General features: G+C 33.5%; 1 protein-coding gene and 1 long non-coding RNA gene across 3 annotated transcripts; both read left to right on the top strand.

Annotated features, from left to right (window-relative positions):
* Positions 1-8,089: 8,089 nt before the first annotated feature.
* LOC123889829 lies at positions 8,090-10,159 on the top strand. The gene is made up of 2 exons (XR_006802650.1): positions 8,090-8,740; positions 9,824-10,159. It is a non-coding gene; the product is annotated as an uncharacterized LOC123889829 (long non-coding RNA).
* A 6,596-nt stretch (positions 10,160-16,755) lies between these two features.
* Positions 16,756-18,198, top strand: LOC123888610 (desiccation protectant protein Lea14 homolog). 2 transcript variants are annotated; one of them, XM_045937694.1, is made up of 3 exons: positions 16,756-16,903; positions 17,477-17,673; positions 17,781-18,198. In XM_045937694.1, exons 1-3 carry the CDS (start codon positions 16,898-16,900, stop codon positions 18,031-18,033), a joined length of 456 nt encoding a protein of 151 aa, XP_045793650.1. In that variant the 5' UTR covers positions 16,756-16,897; the 3' UTR covers positions 18,034-18,198. The 2 variants fall into 2 exon arrangements, with proteins under 2 accessions (XP_045793650.1, XP_045793649.1); XM_045937693.1 differs by lacking the exon at positions 16,756-16,903 and having other exon boundaries at positions 17,414-17,673.
* The last annotated feature ends 973 nt before the right edge of the window (positions 18,199-19,171 follow it).

Below are 19,171 nucleotides of genomic sequence, written 5' to 3' on the forward strand. Positions count from 1 at the left end.
CCAAAGGCTCAGATCTATTTTGATTTGTTAAATCCTAGCCATCGGATGGATCAGAAGGCCGACATCTGAGATCTGTATCACGCGCCATGGACTGGCGCCGCACTGAATCGTTTCTTCCTTTCTACTTTTTTTTTTGAAAATGGACTGGGCTTGGGACTGGACTTCTCTATTTGTTTTATGCACTCCCCTGACTTACGTTCTGCACCCCCTCTACTTGCTTAATTTTTATGTTTTTTACTTTTAGCTTAATCAAATAAGTGCTTACTTGAACAAGTGCTTTTATAAGCACTTGAGTCCAGGGAAACATGGCAAGAAGCATCTCTTGTTGCTGAAATTTAAGGATTCAAAAAATCTATTTTACCCTCATAGTCAATATTAATGAATTAACATATTGAAACCATTTAACAAGACTAATGGTTTCAGTATATAACATTAGTCAATATTAATGGGTTAACAAAACTGAAACCGTTTAACAAGACTAATAATTTCAGTGTATAACTTATTGAAACCATTTAACAAGATTAATGGTTTCAGTGTATAACATTAGTCGATATTAATGGGTTAACAAAACTGAAACCATTTAACAAGACTAATGGTTTCAGTGTATAACTTATTGAAACAATTTAACAAGACTAATGATTTCAGTGTATAACATTAGTCAATATTAATGAGTTAACAAAACTGAAATCGTTTAACAATATTAATGAGTTAACAAAACGGAAACCATTTAAAAGACTAATGGTTTCAGTGTATAACTTATTGAAACCATTTAACAAGATTAATGGTTTCAGTGTATAACATTAGTCAATATTAATGGGTTAACAAAACTGAAACCATTTAACAAGACTAATGGTTTCAGTGTATAACTTATTGAAACCATTTAACAAGACTAATGGTTTCAGTGTATAACATTAGTCAATATTAATGGGTTAACAAAATTGAAACCGTTTAACAATATTAATCGGTTAACAAAACGAAAACCATTTAAAAGACTAATAGTTTCAGTGTATAACATATTGAAACCATTTAACAAGACTATTTTTTTTTCACCATTTTTGTGAAAAATTGAAAGTCATTCAAACACCATAAACCTTTAATTTCTTTCATCCAAAAGCTTCCAAACACTTCCAGAAATCGAAATATACCAAGAAACACGAAGAAAAAACAATAGAAAAGCATACCCAAAGTTCAAAAATAGTTAAGAGAAAACTTATTTGGTTAGCTCGATTTAAAGGCAAACTAAGTAAGTTTCAAATTGATTCATGTTCCAAATCATGTCCTGAAGCTTTTCCAACCGTTTATTTTGCTTATTTTGGTTATATACTGAAACCATTAGTCTTGTTAATTGGTTTCAAGATGTTATACACTGAAACCATTTGTCTAGTTAAATGGTTTCATACTGTTATACACTGAAACCATTAGTCTAGTTAAAAGGTTTCATAGCGTTATACACTGAAACCATTATTCTAGTTAAATGGTTTCATAGCGTTATACACTGAAACCATTAGTCTTGTTATTTGGTTTCAAGATGTTATACACTGAAACCATTAGTCTAGTTAAATGGTTTCATAGCGTTATACACTGAAACCATTATTTTAGTTAAATGGTTTCGTATGGGCATTAGTGCCAAGATGTTATACACTGAAACCATTGTTATTAAGTAAAACATCACATAACCATTTTACAAAACCATGCTACATAAAGCAAAAAATCATATAAAGCAATTAGGGTTAGTTTAGTTGAGAACAATTTGGATAGTATGCATGAGATATTGGATTCAATAATTTTTTTATTGTAAAGAAAAAAATCCATATATATATATATATATATATATATATATATATATATATATATATATGTAATTAATGTATGAGATTTTATTTATATTGTGATTATGATTGATAAAACTTAAAATTAAATTGTATGTTTGACAAGTATGCTTTATATATACATGAACCATTGGTTATTATTTTGAGCTTCGAGGGAGTGTATGACGAAAATTAATTAAAAATGAATTCTTATAATATATACTTCAAAGGAACAAAAGTTATTATTTAATTGGAAACGGGGGGCGCGCTAGAAATTTGGGGGGGTGCGCTAGAAGTTTGGAGGAGGGAAAAAAAATTGGGGGCGCGCTAGAAATCTGGGGGAGGAAAAAAAATTGGGGGCTCACAAGAAATCTAGAGAGAAAAAGGAAAAAAACTGAGGGGTGCGCTAAGCAAATGGGGGGCGCACAAGTAATGTGGTAGTATATGGGGGGCGCGCGAGTAATGAATTGCCTAATTTTGGACTTGGGCTGACTTTTGGTGTAGGAAGCAAATATGCTGAGTGTAGGAAGCAAGTTTATGCATGGTGCATTAATTTTGGCTTATGCACCATAACTACACCCGTACTGTGTACCAAAAAAAGTAAATGTATTATTATTTCTCTTTCATATAGTATTGTTCCTTAATCATCTATATAAACTGATCAACTAGGTTATTTATTTTGGCATGGAGGAAAATTGTAAATCAATGGTCAATTTTTATTTTTTGTATTAATTTTATCGATAAAAGAATTAAAGAATACTCTTAAGACAATTGTTAAAAAAATGCCGGATACCAAGTTTTTTTAAAAAAATTGTAAGAAAATAAATGTAAAAATTTTGATTTAAAAAATAGTGAAAAAGTTGTATTCAACTTTGTGAAATTTTAAAATTTATCATTTTCAATATATAAAAAAATTGTACAAATGAATATTTCATGCAAGCATATATCATGATAATAAATAGGTCCAAATTATATTTGGCTTCATATGCGGAAAAATGCTTTTTAGGCCCCTCTATTTGCTTCGAAACCCCCCAAAAATCCTAAAATACCCCTGAAGTTAGGTGCCAGATCAGTTCGGTTTCTACAACCCGAATTCAATTTTCTTTCGTATTATAGGAATTGAAATAGCATCTTCCAAAAACACTTTTGTCTGCAGAAGGGTCGCTAATGGCTTTCATCTTCCTATCTCACTTTTCCTTTTCTTTCACTTTCAACAACACATTTGTTAAGAACTTATGAGTGGGGCCCAATTCGAGCTTGGGTAGCTCCAGATATCGAGGAAGAATCAGAAAAGGACAAGTAAATAAAAGGGTTTAATTTTATTGATGACTAGAAAGTGCAATCATTACAATCCTTTATAGCTGAAATTGTAAAGAAAAAGGACAGGTGGCATCATCATACACACTTGATAACTGCCTAAGAAAATTAAAGATAACAGTAAGCTTCTAGAATATGGAAGAGCGTGAGATCACTTGCGCACAAAATCTTGCAACCAACTTGGAGGCTTCCTCTTGCGATCTAAATTGGGCCTTCTTCCTGGACTTGGCCCAATAACTGTATCATCACTCCCTGGTCCCAAATCGACCTTGTCCTCAAGGTCAAAAGAGGGATGTTCTTTTCGGATGATATCAATGTCTTCCCATGTGGCATCTGACGGATCCATATCGCCCCACTGAATCAGTAGCTGTTTGTTTGGTCCCCGCGGTGTCTGCAAGACGCGTGAGCCTAAGACTGCGGTGGGTGTGACTGCAATTTTGGTCCCAACTATGTCCGAAACAAGAGCCGGTACAGTGGAAGGAACAACTCCATGGAATGGTTTGAGTTTGGAGACATGAAATACGGGGTGGATGCGTGCGTCGGGTGGCAGTTCCAACTCATAAGCAACAGAACCGATGACACGGAGTATCTTGTAAGGGCCAAAAAAACGTTTGGAAAGCTTGGGAGATGCTCGTCCACGAACTGTTGATTGGCGGTAAGGCTGCAGCTTGAGCCAAACCCAATCTCCTACTTGGAAAGAACGATCCAGACGGTGCGTGTTGGCCTGAGAACGCATTCGAGTCTGAGCATAAGTAAGATTCTCCCTAATCAAGGAAAGATGCTGCTGGCGTTGTGCTAAAGTGTCATCGACTGCGGCGACATCGGATGAACCCGTGATGTAAGTCCTCAAATTGGGTGGTGCGCGCCCGTACAAAGCCTCAAAAGGTGACATTTTGAGGGCAGAATGGTAGGAGGTGTTATACCAATATTCTGCAAGATGTAGATATGCAAACCAATTCTGTGGAGAATCTGTGACAAAACAACGGAGGTAAGTCTCCAATGTGCGATTGGTAACCTCTGTTTGACCGTCCGTTTGTGGATGGTACGCGCTAGAAAAAGATAGTTTTGTACCAGACAAACGGAAAAAGCTCAGTCCAAAATTTGCTGATAAAAACACGATCGCGGTCACTGACTATGGTTGCTGGAAAACCATGGAGACGATGAATTTCTGTCATGAAAATTGGGGCGATCGTGGCTGCAGAGAACCCGGTAGGTAGACCAATAAAATGCGCAAATTTAGTGAGTCGATCGATGATAACCCAGATAACTGTCTTGCCTTTCGAAGGTGGTAGATGAGTAATAAAATCCATGGATATGTCACGCCAAACATCCGATGGAATAGGCAGCGGCTGAAGCAGCCCAGGAGTTTTCTGGGTGGAGTATTTGCTCTGCTGGCAAGTCAAGCAAGCCTTGATGTAACCCTTTACATCCTTGGTAAGATTAGGCCAAGCAAAAACAGATGTGAGACGCGCAATGGTGCCACGCACCCCTGAGTGACCTGCAAGTGGAGAATCATGGAATTCCTGGAGGATGGAGGGTCGCAGACCAGTTTCCATTGGCACAAAAATGCGGTCACGATAATATAAAATACCTTGTTTTATGGAGAACACCGTTGATGGTGGAGACAAATGCTGGAATTTGTGAAACAAGGTAACCCCAACTGGATGAGTTGCATAAAATCGCTGCAGTTGCTCAAAAAATAATGGCTGACACTGTGAGATGGATTGAAACATAGCGAGGTGGTCAACACGTGACAGTGCATCAACTACAACATTTTGTTTACCCGGAGTATATAGAATTTCATAGTCATCCCAATAACTTAGTCATCCAGTGTTGTTGAGAAGGGGTCTGAATAATTTGCCCGAGCATGCCTTTGAGGCTTTTCTGATCTGTGAAGATGCGAAAGTGACGACCCAACAGATATTGGCGCCATTTCCTCACGGCCTCAGTGATGGCATACATCTCCCTATCATACGCAGAAGCTACTTGCATACGAAGGCATAACTTGCGACTGAAAAAAGCAATTGGGTGAGAGTGCTGAGACAGAACTGCACCAATAGCTATTCCCGAAGCGTCAGTAGTCACATCAAAAATTTCCAAAAAATTGGGGAGGCCAAGAACAGGTAAGTCTGTCATAGCTTTTTTGAGAGTATCAAATGCGGTTTGAGCATCCGTACTCCATTCAAAAGCATGTGTTTTAAGTAAATCAGTTAACGGAGCAGTGAGAGCAGCATAGTGTCGAACAAACTTACGATAATAGCCGGTTAGACCCAAAAAACCACGAAGTGCAGTCACCGAAGAAGGTTGCGGCCAGTCCACAATGGCACTAATTTTGGAAGGGTCAACCGATACACCAGCAGCTGAGATAATATGACCAAGATAATCGACTTGGTTAACCCCAAAGGAGCACTTGGAACGCTTGGCAAACAGTTGGTGATTATGAAGTGTTTGAAGGGCTATCCTTAAGTGCTGCATATGTTCCTCCCAATTGGGGCTATACACCAGAATGTCGTCAAAGAACACAAGGATAAAGCGGCGCAAATAAGCTCTGAATACCTCATTCATGGTGGCTTGGAAAGTAGAGGGTGCATTGGATAACCCAAAGGGCATAACCAAGAACTCAAAGTGACCATCTACCGTGCGAAACGCGGTTTTGAACACATCTTCTGGAGCAAGTAGAATTTGATGGTAACCGGATCGCAAATCAAGCTTTGAAAAACAAGTGGAACCATGTAATTCGTCCAGCAACTCATCAACCGTTGGAATGGGAAAACGGTCCTTAATGGTGACGGCATTGAGGGCCCGATAATCCACACAAAACCTCCAAGAGCCATCCTTCTTGCGCACAAGCAGCACTGGCGAAGAAAAAGGACTAGTGCTAGAGCGAATAATGCCGGCAGTAAGCATCTCCTGAATCATCTTAGTCATTACCTCCTTGTGACACTGCGGGTAACGATAAGGCCTGACATTAACAGGGGATGTATGAGGTGTTAAATGGATGTGATGATCCTGAGTACGGTGAGGAGGTAAACCCTGTGGTTCAGGAAATACAGAGTGAAACTCTGCTAACAATGAACACAGTTCCGGATTGGTAACTTCCGGTGCAACCTGTTGAGGCATATCTATCTGAAGAACAGAGATGGAGTGAATAGACTCAATAGAGTCAGTGTCGACATAACGAGTGAATTGCGCAAATGATGCATGAGTAGGTGTGGAAGAGGTGTCTCCGATGATTGTAATGGGTCGATGATTGTGACAAAATTGAATGCAAGGAACACTGTAATCCGCCAAGAATGGCCCAAGGGAGCTAAGCCACTGCACACCCAATACGACATCAGCACCATGAATAGGAAGTACTAAGAAGGGTACCTCAAACAACGCCTCAGCGACGAAAATGGGAACCTGCGGACAAGACCCTGAGCAAGTAATGGTGTCTCCGTTACCCACAAAAACGGAGAAAGGGGTGATAGCTTCGACCGGTAGCTTCAAAAACTCAGCAAGACGAGGTTGTAAGATGTTGTGTGAACTCCCAGAGTCAATGAGAATGGTAACCCGTGTTTCATGGATGCGTCCAGTAACACGGAGAGTACGGGAAGACGGCACGCCACCCAAGGCCGTGCGAGACAATTGAAAGTGCTCCGGTGGTGAATCTTCCGATACCGGCGGAGCGGAAGGTATAATCTGTGCTGGTGGTGGTTCTGAGTCAAGCTCGTCTTCATCATCAGATAACAGGATCATAAACTGTTTGGCTTTGCAGCGATGACCCGCTACCCATTTGTCATCACAATTAAAACAGAGACCACGAGATCGACGTTCCTGCATCTCCGTCGGAGACAAACGGCGAACCGGAACAGAAGGAGCGGTAGGTGCGGCTCCTAATACTGACGGTGACGCCGAAGCTTGAGGCGGTCTTGACGGCCTAGAGAAGACGGATCTAGAGTCAGCAATTTTTGCCTCAACAAGTTTCGCTAAACCAATCGCCGAATGGAGCGAGGTAGGTTTCAACACTTGCAACTCACGTTGTATGTCGATGCGAAGGCCAGAAAGAAAACAGTTGAGAAGGACCGGTGGAGGAATCCCGGAAGTACGATTGGAAATGTTCTCAAACTGAGTCTTGTAATCAACCACTGTACCTGTTTGTTTGAGGTTAAAGAGGGCGATCTGGTGATTCTCAAAGCTGGAAGGACCAAATCGGAGCTCAAGAGCTTTGGTGAATTCCGGCCAGGTGGATAAGAGGTGGTTGGTGTGAAGCCATTTGAACCAAGCAAGCGCCGGTCCGATCATGAAGAAGGGAACATAGGCAAGCCGTTGGTGAATCGGTGTGTTGGATAGATCAAAGTATTGTTCTGCTTGAAAGATCCAATCAAGTGGGTTTGACCCATCGAAAGGGTGGAGGACGATTTTGGGTGGTTTAAGGTGGATAGCGGCGGACTGAGAAGAGCCGATGGGCGGAGGGCGATGCGCCAGAGTAGAGGCTAACGTGAGCTGTTCTCGGAAGGTATCCAAACGAGTGGTAACCAACGAGTCAAGCATCTCTCTGAGTTGGAGAAGTTGCTCATCAGAGAAGGAGGTGTTTTGTTCAATTTTGGGAGGCATGTGAACGAAATGAAAGCACCAGAAATGTTAAGAACTTAGGAGTGGGGCCCAATTCGAGCTTGGGTAGCTCCAGATATCGAGGAAGAATCAGAAAAGGACAAGTAAATAAAAGGGTTTAATTTTATTGATGACTAGAAAGTGCAATCATTACAATCCTTTATAGCTGAAATTGTAAAGAAAAAGGACAGGTGGCATCATCATACACACTTGATAACTGCCTAAGAAAATTAAAGATAACAGTAAGCTTCTAGAATATGGAAGAGCGTGAGATCACTTGCCCACAAAATCTTGCAACCAACTTGGAGGCTTCCTCTTGCGATCTAAATTGGGCCTTCTTCCTGGACTTGGCCCAATAACTGTATCAACATTTGTCTAATGCTTTCATCTTCATCTTCCTAACTTGTTGATGAAAACAGAACAACAACGCTTCCGTGTTCCAAAAACGCTTCATCTTCATCTTCCGAAAACGCCATCTCAACATCTTCATCTTCCTTAGATTCGGTTTCTATATACCGAAAACGCTCTGATTCGGTTTTTATCTACCGAAAAAGCTTCGATTCGGTTTCTATCATCCGAAAACGCTTCGATTCGATTTCTATCGTCCATGAATTTTCATTTTCAAGAGTTTATGTTTTATTTGCGTTAAACTCCATATCTGAACTAATGATTTTGATTTGAACAATTAACCTTTGTTCAATTTTGAGGAGGATTATAATGTCAATAGAGTTAGGTTACTCATAAATCAAATTCTTCGGTTGTTGAATCCATCTGTGGCTATCGGTTGCTCATAGAAATTAAGGAGTTGATGTACAAATTGTTTAATGTTGTATTATTGATTTCTCAGGTTTTCCAAATGAAGGGGTTGAAGTTTTAGATAGAAAAGCAAAGGAAAACCATTTTGTTGAATAGTTTGTTCTGTTTGCAGGATCTGTAGAGAGCAAGACAATTTTGTGGAAGTGAGTATTGATTTAAATCATGGTTTATCTATATAAAGTTGAGTTAAATCAGGATCTTTAGAGGTAAGCTTGTGCTACTTAAAAATTGTGAATTGTTTCGAAGTCTGTTTTGGAGGCATTTATGCTCTGTTTTTCAATTGAGTGTCAATAACTTGTCTTTGTTTATAAGATTTTTCTAAGCACTATAAGGTTATTTATGGAATGTTGCTGCAATTCGATATGGTACTGAAGTAATTTCTAGTTGCTTTAGCTATGACAATGTCAGAGTTGGTAACATAGTAAGAAATTGCTTGTTAATGATTGTTGTTTCATGATCTAAAGCTTTAATAATATGGAGGATGATTGACACTTTCTTTTTAATTGTAGTGATAGTGTAGAAGCTAGAAAGGCTGCAGGGCCGAACTTTATAATTTCTGGCCTGTGAGTATTACAGGGGACCTAAAAATAAATTTTCTCATATGCATGATGATCGGAAATTTTTTTTTTCTACCCCAACAATCTTCATTCTACCCCAATATTTTTCTAAAAATACCCAATATACCGTTATTAAAAATTAATAAATTTTAATTTTTTTTTTTTTTGTCGTATTATACTAATCCGGTAGAATTTTCATCCTCCCAAAAAACTGTTCCGGTAAGTATTTATCGTTACCGGTAAGTTAACTTTACCGGTACACTTTTTAAAAAGTGTTCCGGTATGTTAATATTACCGGTACACTTTTTAAAAAGTTTTCGGTATGTTTATGTTACCGGTACACTTTTTAAAAAGTGTACCGGTATGTTAATTCCACCTGTGCACTTTTTAAAAAGTGTTCCGGTATGCTATATTGTACACAGTGGTCATATGACTCATATCTAGCACAATTTGCAGATTTGCTTTCTTTCTTGATGACTTGATTATAAAAATTGTCTCCATTATTTTATTATTTTCAATTTATTTCCATATGCTGGAGATATATGACTATGAATTTGGTTGAAATGCAGTTTCTCATCCTCTCTAATACATGCATATTTGCTGTAGAATGTGACTATTGACCATTATTTTCAGCCTCATGAATTATATTGAAGAATTTATGGATGCAATTTCTGTAGATTCCAGTTTTATGACATCAATATTCATTTTCTGCTTTATGTTGACTGTTTACAGGTGATTAAAGGCTTTGAACCAAAAGACCGTTGTAAGCTTCTTAAATTTGTCACCAGTTGTTCCCGTGCTCCATTACTTGGGTTCAAATATTTCCTACGAACATAAAAAAACCTTTCCTACGAATATTTTGTAGGAAATGTGACGAAAGCAATTTTCGTAGGAATTGTTTGTCGGAAATGCAGAGAATTCTTGTAGTGTACAGCCACCTTTTACCATCCACAAATTATGCTCTTGATTTTCTATGTTTGATAGGCATACAAGATCATTTATACCATCACCTCTATTATCCCATTTGTTTTGTTTATCATAATGAAATATGATATGGTTTACAATGAATGAATGAGTTCTGATGGAAGATGAGTGTTTAATTGTAGAAATAATATACGTAGTAGTAAGAAGAAGAGTTGTTTGATGGTAAATTTTGAGTCATCCTTTTCATTCCATTTGTTCCTCAGATTTGGATCCTGTCTATTGCCAGCACAACAGAAGCTACTAGAAGGATAAACTAAGGCACTGTTTGGTAGAATTAACATACTGGTACACTTTTTAAAAAGTGTACCGGTAACATAAACATACCAGAAAACTTTTTAAAAAGTGTACCGGTAATATTAACATACCGGAACACTTTTTAAAAAGTGTACCGGTAAAGTTAACTTACCGGTAACGATAAATACTTACCGGAACAGTTTTTTGGGAGGATGAAAATTCTACCGGAACAGTATAATACGACAAAAAAAAATTTCAAATATATTAATTTTTAATAAGGGTATATTGGGTATTTTTAGAAAAATGTTGGGGTAAAATGAAGATTGTTGGGGTAGAAAAAAAAATTTTCTCATCAGTCCACAGAACCATATTCTCGGTTTTTGCTGGCCTACTAAAAAAAAAATTCGAAACCATAGAGGCCCACTAAAAAGTCACATTGTTGATATGGTTTTTGCTTGATCCAATGAATGGCACGCCACAGTCCACAGAACCATATTCTCGGCTTGGTATTTATTTTTGTCATCCTATTTATGTTCTCGAGCACCCTATAAAATTATAAAAATATTCCTATTCGTTATATAAGTAGCGGAACATTATATCATATTTGTTTTTTTATAACGTCTGATAACGTCCATTACTTAAGTAGTGAATGTAATAAAAATAAGAAATTTGTTAAAAATGTTGTCCGCTACTAATTAAGTAGCAAAAAGATAAAATAGAAAAGTCGTAGGGCACTCGATAAACTAATAGAATGGTAAAAGTAAATCTCTCGACTTTTACACATAGAACTTATGGTTTGCCCATTAATACCTAGTTGGCTATATAAGAATTAAAGAGAGATTAGCACCCAAAAAAACAGAGAGACAATATGTGTTGGAGAGTGGAAGTATCTACACAAAACAATTAGAAAGATATAACCGTAACTTGAGTTAGGATACTCTCCATTTCAAATTCTTTCCATTTCCTCGATTATTATATAGTTTTGGGAATATAAATACAAAAGTGTGACATTAAGTGGGTTTAAATATTTTTTATACACTCCAAAACACTTAAAAACTTAAGAAATGGAGAAGATCTCAACTCCCGTAAGTTGGTGGCCTAATCGATTTTATGGGAGCATAGAAAAATATAATAGTATTTTATTTACATTAAAAAAATAATACAATAGTACTCCTGTTATGTTATGATAAAAAATAATAGTATTGTTGTTGAGCTAGGGTGTACAAATAAATTGGATACATACCGGTTTTAAAAAGCCCGCTCCACAGTTGAAAATAATAAACAGCCAGTAATCAATTTGTAACTAAAAAATATTGGAGCCCAAACTTAAATTATGGATTAGTTATGGGTATCCAAAATTTCCACACCTCCCTAAATCAATTTTATCAACACTAATAATTTTAGTAATAAAATAATTTATTTAATATATATATATATATATATATATATATATATATATATATATATATATATCAAATAGGTGGTGGTGATGACTGGTCAACGGCCTAGTCATCTCCGAACCTACGGCGCCGGCACAGTGGCCCACGTCGGCGGCCAGTGATTTTTCGTCGGACCTACGACGATGGACGACAGAGCTCCGGTGACCGACGCAGCGGTCGTCGATGGAGCTCCGGCGGCCGGCCACCACCAGCCACCCATACTTTAATTAAATTTTATTTAATAATAAATATAATATATATTTAAACTATTATTTAATTTTAAAAGTTAAAAATTTGTTTAATTAATTTAATAAAATCTTTTTTTTTTATTTGAAAAATATGTCTTTTAATTTTGTTTTATAAAAAATCTGATTTTTTTTGTTATAAATAGAATCAGTACTTTATTTCAAATATAAAAAATAGTTTTAAAAATTACTCATTTTTTAAATAATAAAAAATGGTTTTAAAGCACATGTTATGTTAGTAAGACTCGATTTTTTAATCATACGAATTTAAACACTAACAAAAAAAAAAAAAAAAAAAAAGAAGCTAAAGAGTGTCATTGGAACATTTGTTTAGGAAGCAAATATAAAAAATTTGACTTAAACTAAAAAAAAATCGATCAACCTTTTAAAAATTTAAAAGCTGTCATTTTAGATACATTTTTTTTTAATATTTTGTACATTCATGGCAGCGGGGTGAGACGATGACGAATTTTGCCCTCCTCAAATCCATAAAGTTTGAATATCCATGATAAGTAGAATCTCATACTCCAACAAAGTTTGTGTATCCTTATGGTTATGGGGTTCGGATATCCTCATCCTACCCCACTTCGATATAAATTGAACTTGAGTTGCGTTTTTGTTTTTTGTTGTGTTAAGAAAATACTAATTAGTGTTTAGGAACACTAGTCTAGCAGATAAATATAGTAAAACGGTCTTCGAATTTGTGTAGTTTATTATTTTAAAATATAGAATTTTTTTTTTTAATACAAAACTTACATCTTTTGGTTTTTTTAACTATAAGTCGAAAACTACTTTGTTCAACGATATGATTTTTGTAAACAAAGAAAATGAATAAAGAAAACAACTCGTTTAATATTCAATTTAAAAATAAACATATGAATGAAAATATAGGAGTTTATTTAAGAATTTCTAATTTAGGAGAGGTAAAATGAATTCGTTATAAGCACAACGAGTTCGGGGTAGACATGAATGTCCTCATTGCTCACCACACCTGTCATTTAAAATTAGATAAAATCAAAACCAAAATACAATCAATTTGGAATTCCATGTCAATGTCAAAATCAGGACTGAGTGGGTAGGGACTCGCGAATGTAGGTTATATTATCACGCCTAACTTATATGGTTAATGGCTCGTTCTAGCATGGGAAAGGGTGGTAGGTCTCCCATGGTGAGAAACAAATGTTAACCTTTAGATCACAAAGGTATACAATAGGCTATAATAAAGTGTCCACACCATATTTTATCCTCTTTCATCAAAATTATTTTTTAATTTATATATTATTATTAAATTAATTATATGTTATTATTAAATTATTTTTATATGCCAGAATTTTATTTAATATAATATATATTTCATGTCGAAGTGTACAATAAAAAAGGTGGGAAAAAAAACTACAAATCGAACTTAGAAATAAACTAGTATAACTTACCCGTGCTATCGTCCGGGTTAATGTTCTATGAAAAATATAGATCATTTTTTTCCACACATGAAAAATATGGATTATTAAAATTTTAATATTGTGATTTTTTTAATTATTTGTAAAATTAATTTTATATTTAATGTAATAGTTTATTTAAATATGATAAAAGATCCAAATTTTGGAGATTTTAAGGAGAAATGGCATAATGGAGAGTGATACTCCACTCCCCGTTCCCAACTCACATGTTCATATATTTGTTCTTTTATTTTCATAAAAAAAAATGTCATTATGCAAAAACTAATCTAACGGTTAATATATTTGTTCTTAATCGTCATCTCTCTCCTTTAGACATTTGTTTTCTTCAGGAGTATTTTATCTCATGTCCCTGTGTGAAAAAATTTCACATTTGAGAAGCAAAATGAGGCGATTTTAATTTTAATATTATTTATTTAAAAGTAATGAACACTAGAATTGTTTGTCATTTGCTTGACACAAAAAAAAATTATATAATTTTTTTAAGCATATCTTATTTGTTAATGTGCAAATTTTAAAAAATGTATCTATTTGTTTTTATTTTTATTTGTTTATTTTACAGTGATGTATGGAGAATAAAAATAAAGTAATACATGATATTATTGTTTTTAATTCTTTTTTTATATATATAAAATCATTGTTACTTTCCCTGCTTTCAATTGATATCGTATTTTTTATATAATAAAATCTACAAATGTATGTCTCACCCCGTGTAAGTTATTTTTGGCTTAATACCTCCATGTAGGTTTTTTTTTTTTATGAATACCCCCGTATTTTAATATTTTGTTTGGTAAAAATCACTATGTATTTTTTTTATTAGAAAAACCACGTTAATGTAAACCATAATTAATAGAATAATAAAATGAAATAGAAAAATAATCTATGAAGTCAATTACTTCATTCCTTTTATATTTCAGACAATGACACCTTTTTCTCTACTTGATAAGTATGAAGTTTAAGAATAATTTTTTTTAAGCATATCAATTTCTCAATTCCACATTTTTTCAATTCATTCTATAGTATAGTCATTCGAGGAGTTTCTATTATTTTATCAGTGTATTTGTTAAATATCACATGAAAAATTAGACAAATAAAAAATAATGAGTAAAAAAATAGAGTACAACATTTATTTATAAATAATAGTAAAAAAACATTTATAAGCATGATTTAAATCCAATAAAAAATAATATGAACAACAATTCTTTTTTAATAAGTAAACATATGATTAAAAAAATGACAATAAAATATAAAAAATATAAATAAATACTTAAAACTCTAACATCAATTGATAATACTTAATCCTAATTTGAATAACAAACAATGTTGTTCTTCCGTATATGGACCTGCAAATAAAGATTTATAACTCAAAATTAGTACAATGGCTCGTTCTAGCACGGGAAAGGGTGGTAGGTCTCCCATGGTGAGAAATAAATGTTAACCTTTAGATCACAAAGGTATACAATAGGCTATAATAAAGTGTCCACACCATATTTTATCCTCTTTCATCAAAATTATTTTTTAATTTATATATTATTATTAAATTAATTATATGTTATTATTAAATTATTTTTATATGCCAAAATTTTATTTAATATAATATATATTTCATGTCAAAGTGTACATGTACAATAAAAAAGGTGGGAAAAAAAACTACAAATCGAACTTAGAAATAAATAAGGTGTTGAGAGATGAAACACAAATAAGATGAAGTCTCATCGTACTAAATATCTCATTTTATTAATTTAATATATCATTTTTGTACTAGTATTAAATTATTTTTTATTTACTTTTAGTTGTATAATTTTGCAAGTACATGGTACTCTTGTGTGCATTTTACTTAGGATTTGTTTGTCAAGACCAAAAATTTGATTTAAGATATGTTTGGAATGACCAATAAACTAGCTTTTAGCTTTTAGCTTATAGCTTATAAACTCATACAACTAAAAAAGAAGTTTAGTGTGATAACGGTCATTTCACCAAGAGTATATAGCTTATTTTACGAGTTTATAGCTTATTTTTCAACGTTATTTGACTTAGCTTATGAATTTATAGCTTATTATTGTTTTACCGTATTTACCCTTGATATTTTATCAAAAATCAAATTTTACCTTTTATAACTTATTATCATTTAAAACAATTTAAAATAAATAAATAAATGTAAAAATGCTAGAGCTAACCAATTGATACCAATTCATATTTTTACCCTAATACTATTGCGTACCATATTTTCCAACGCAAGCCCCCCCTACCCCCACCCCTCTCTTATTTTGTTTTTCTTTTTACAATATTTTATTTATATCTTACATACAACGGATTATTATTTATTGTTATGTTTTTTTAAATAAATATTATGTTTAATTATACACTATTATATTTAATATTACAAAACTTAGCAAGTAATTTAAATATAGTTTTATTATGAATTAAAATGTTTTTTTTATAATGTACAAAAAAATGTTGCGGGCGCGCGAGAAATTCGAAAGTAGCAGGTGAGTAAAAATAGGACGTGCGAGTAATTCGTAGGTAGTGGATGAGTAAAAATAAAACGCGCGAGAAACTCGTAGGTAGCGGACGAGTAAAAAATAAAAATAGATCATGTGAGAAACTCGTAGGTAACGGATTACAAAAGATAGGGCGCGTGAGAAACTTGTATGTATAATATGAATGTATGTTTTTTTTCCAAAGAATTTGCTAAACAACAGTATTTAAAAGAGAAAAAAAATCATACAACTAAAATAAAAATAAATTGAAATAAAATTTGAGTAAATACAAATTAATTTAATAATAGTATAAAAACATATATATTAAATTAGTAAAATGAGATATTTAAGTACAATGAGATTTTTTCTTATTTGTGTTACTTTCTCTATTTTTAAGTTCAATTTTCAGATTTTTTTTTTCCACTTTTGTTATTGTACATCACTTCGACCTGAAATATATATTACATGAAAATAAAATTTTGGCATATAAAAATAATTTAATAATAAAATATAATTAATTTAATAATAGCATATAAATTAAAAAATGATTTTGATGGAAGAGGATAAAATATGGTGTGGACACTTTATTATAGCATATTGTATACCTTTTCCCATGCTAGAATGAGCCATGTTTAATTAGTATCATTGGGACATTTATTAGCAAATATAAAATGTACATATATTTTTACCTTGAGTTATGTTCACGGACGGAAAACTTATTATCATAAAAAGAAAACTATACCAATATCAGTGCACCACTTGCAACTTGAAAACGAAGGATCGCAATGATCTTTTTATACTTGTTTTATTTTATTTTCTCCCCTTAATTTGAGGTTACATTTCCATATAAAGTATTTAACACCTTATTACTAGGACTAGCACGTTCACATTCTATCTTCATTCACAAGATTTACTTTCTTTTCTCTACTCAACAATCAACGTGATCACACCCCTTCAACCATCATCAATAATGGAGGTCAGTTTTCTCATCACTCTATTTTCTCCTTTTCATTCTTCTTATATAATTATAGCCTCTTAATCACTCAATTTTCCATTTTTTTTATAACATAACATCCAAAAGAATTTATTCTCCACCAAGTTTCTTTTGAATTGATAATCAATATTCTCTACCAAGTTGTTTAATCTAATATTTTTCCCAAAATTATTCTCTTCGATGAAATAAATAATATATCTTGTCTTGCTTAAAAAAATGAAAGAGATGGAGAATGATGAATCAATATCAATGGGGCATGTGATGCGACTGCATGACACGCTACACGCTTCACGTACACAGGATCAAAATACGATGATACCGACAACAACCTCATTATTAATTTTATTTATCGTCATCGTCGGATCTAATTCTATTCTATTATCTCAAAACGCGTGGGTAACACGAGCAACGCGTTTTCTCCACGTGTCAACGATTTTTTTCATCTTTTGATTTTTTGTGTCTTTTTTTGGTATAAAATAAAATTGTTAGAAGTTACTAGTATGTGAGTAATAGTCTTTGGTTGCAAGATCAATGTCTAACTCGAAAATGTCACAGTTATTGGATAAAGCCAAAACTTACATTGCTGAGAAAGTGGCGGACATGCCCAAACCTGAAGCGAGTATTACGGACGTTGATTTCAAGGGCGTGAGCCGTGAGTCTGTTGAGTATTTGGCTAAGGTTAATGTCTCAAATCCTTACTCAACTTCCATTCCAATTTGTGAGATCAAGTACTCTTTCAAAAGTGCTGCCAGGTTTGTTTCTTTTCTTCTTGTAATTTTGACTTTATTTTAGTGGATCATCTATCAATCATAGGTTTGTTTTTATGTTTGGTGATTATTATTATTATTATTATTATCAGGGAGATAGCATCAGGGACCATACCAGACCCAGGATCATTGAAAGCCAGTGACACAACATTGCTTAATGTGCTAGTAAAGGTGCCACATAGCATATTGCTTAGTTTGGCAAAGGATATTGGTGCTGATTGGGACATTGACTATCAATTGGATATTAGTCTAATTATTGATCTTCCTGTTATTGGCAATTTCACCATTCCTCTTTGCCAAAAGGGAGAGATCAAGATCCCCACAATCTCAGACATGTTTGCCTAGTTTGACCCACTACGAGGCAGGCATAGAACAATTAAATAAATAAATAAATAAATACATCCTACAATGTATTTTTTTATCAGTGTTTCTTTTTCCCTTTGGTTATACTTTTATTGTATACCAATTTTATTATTATTATTATTATTATTATTATTATTATTATTATTATTATTATTATTATTATTATTATTATTATTATTATTATTATTATTATTATTATTATTATTATTATTATATAGTAATAGTAATATGATATACTAAACAACGGATGTTATTATATACTAGTATTACTAAACATGATGACTATGGTATTAGGAATCAAAGTTTTGGTTAGAGATTTGCGGTAACATGATTGCTATTATTTTTTTTTATTCTGTTATCATGATGATATAGGTACACAGTTTCTGGCTTTCTTTTGCTGTTTTGAGGTGATTATTCTCTATTGAGAAATTTGAAATTGAAACCGTGACTACTTTCTTAAGAAGTCTAAATCACTTACTACTTCGATGGAATGGACTAATTATTACTAGAATGAGTTCTCTTGATGTTCACATCACATGCATTAGATAATTAAAAATATATGCTTAATCAAAGAGTTTCTTTCGTTAGAGAAAAATTGTATCCACCTAGTTTTGTATTCCCATTATCATTATAGTGGAAATTCAAGAAGCCCACGGGTTCCATGGTTTTTTTTGCTCACTTTGAGACTATGTTTCCAATAAATCAATTTACTTAATCATATTTAAAACGTGATAAAAAGTGTACATGATCAATTTGGGTCTGTTGTCTAATTTTTTTCCACATGCATCATGAGAAATCGGGTTAATCCTTCCCTAATCAAATTTATGCTAATTTTAACATAACTATCAGGAGATTCGGACAAAAAATGAATAGAATGCAGTATGATGAATTTCATTCCATTCAAAAAGCAAAAATTATTGAAGAGATCAAAAAATGATACTATGTTTTTTTTCTCTTTCAAAAATTGTTTTTTGCATTGAAGAATATATGGGTTTTACATGTTAAAGAAATTGAGAAGAGTTTTTAACGGTGGATGGTAGAAGATGAAGAATTGGAAATTGAGTTTTTCACATTTCTGAATTTTAATTGTGGTCCAATAATTTGAGCGGATTTTGATTTT

Source organism: Trifolium pratense, linkage group LG6, assembly GCF_020283565.1.
Source record: "Trifolium pratense cultivar HEN17-A07 linkage group LG6, ARS_RC_1.1, whole genome shotgun sequence".
Lineage (NCBI taxonomy): Eukaryota > Viridiplantae > Streptophyta > Magnoliopsida > Fabales > Fabaceae > Trifolium > Trifolium pratense.

Bases quoted from the DNA above. Each gene is read 5' to 3' on its own strand.
- LOC123888610 (XM_045937693.1), top strand. From the start codon at position 17,453: ATGTCTAACTCGAAAATGTCACAGTTATTGGATAAAGCCAAAACTTAC. The intron at 17,674-17,780 runs GTTTGTTTCTTT...TATTATTATCAG, and splicing joins TCTTTCAAAAGTGCTGCCAG to GGAGATAGCATCAGGGACCA.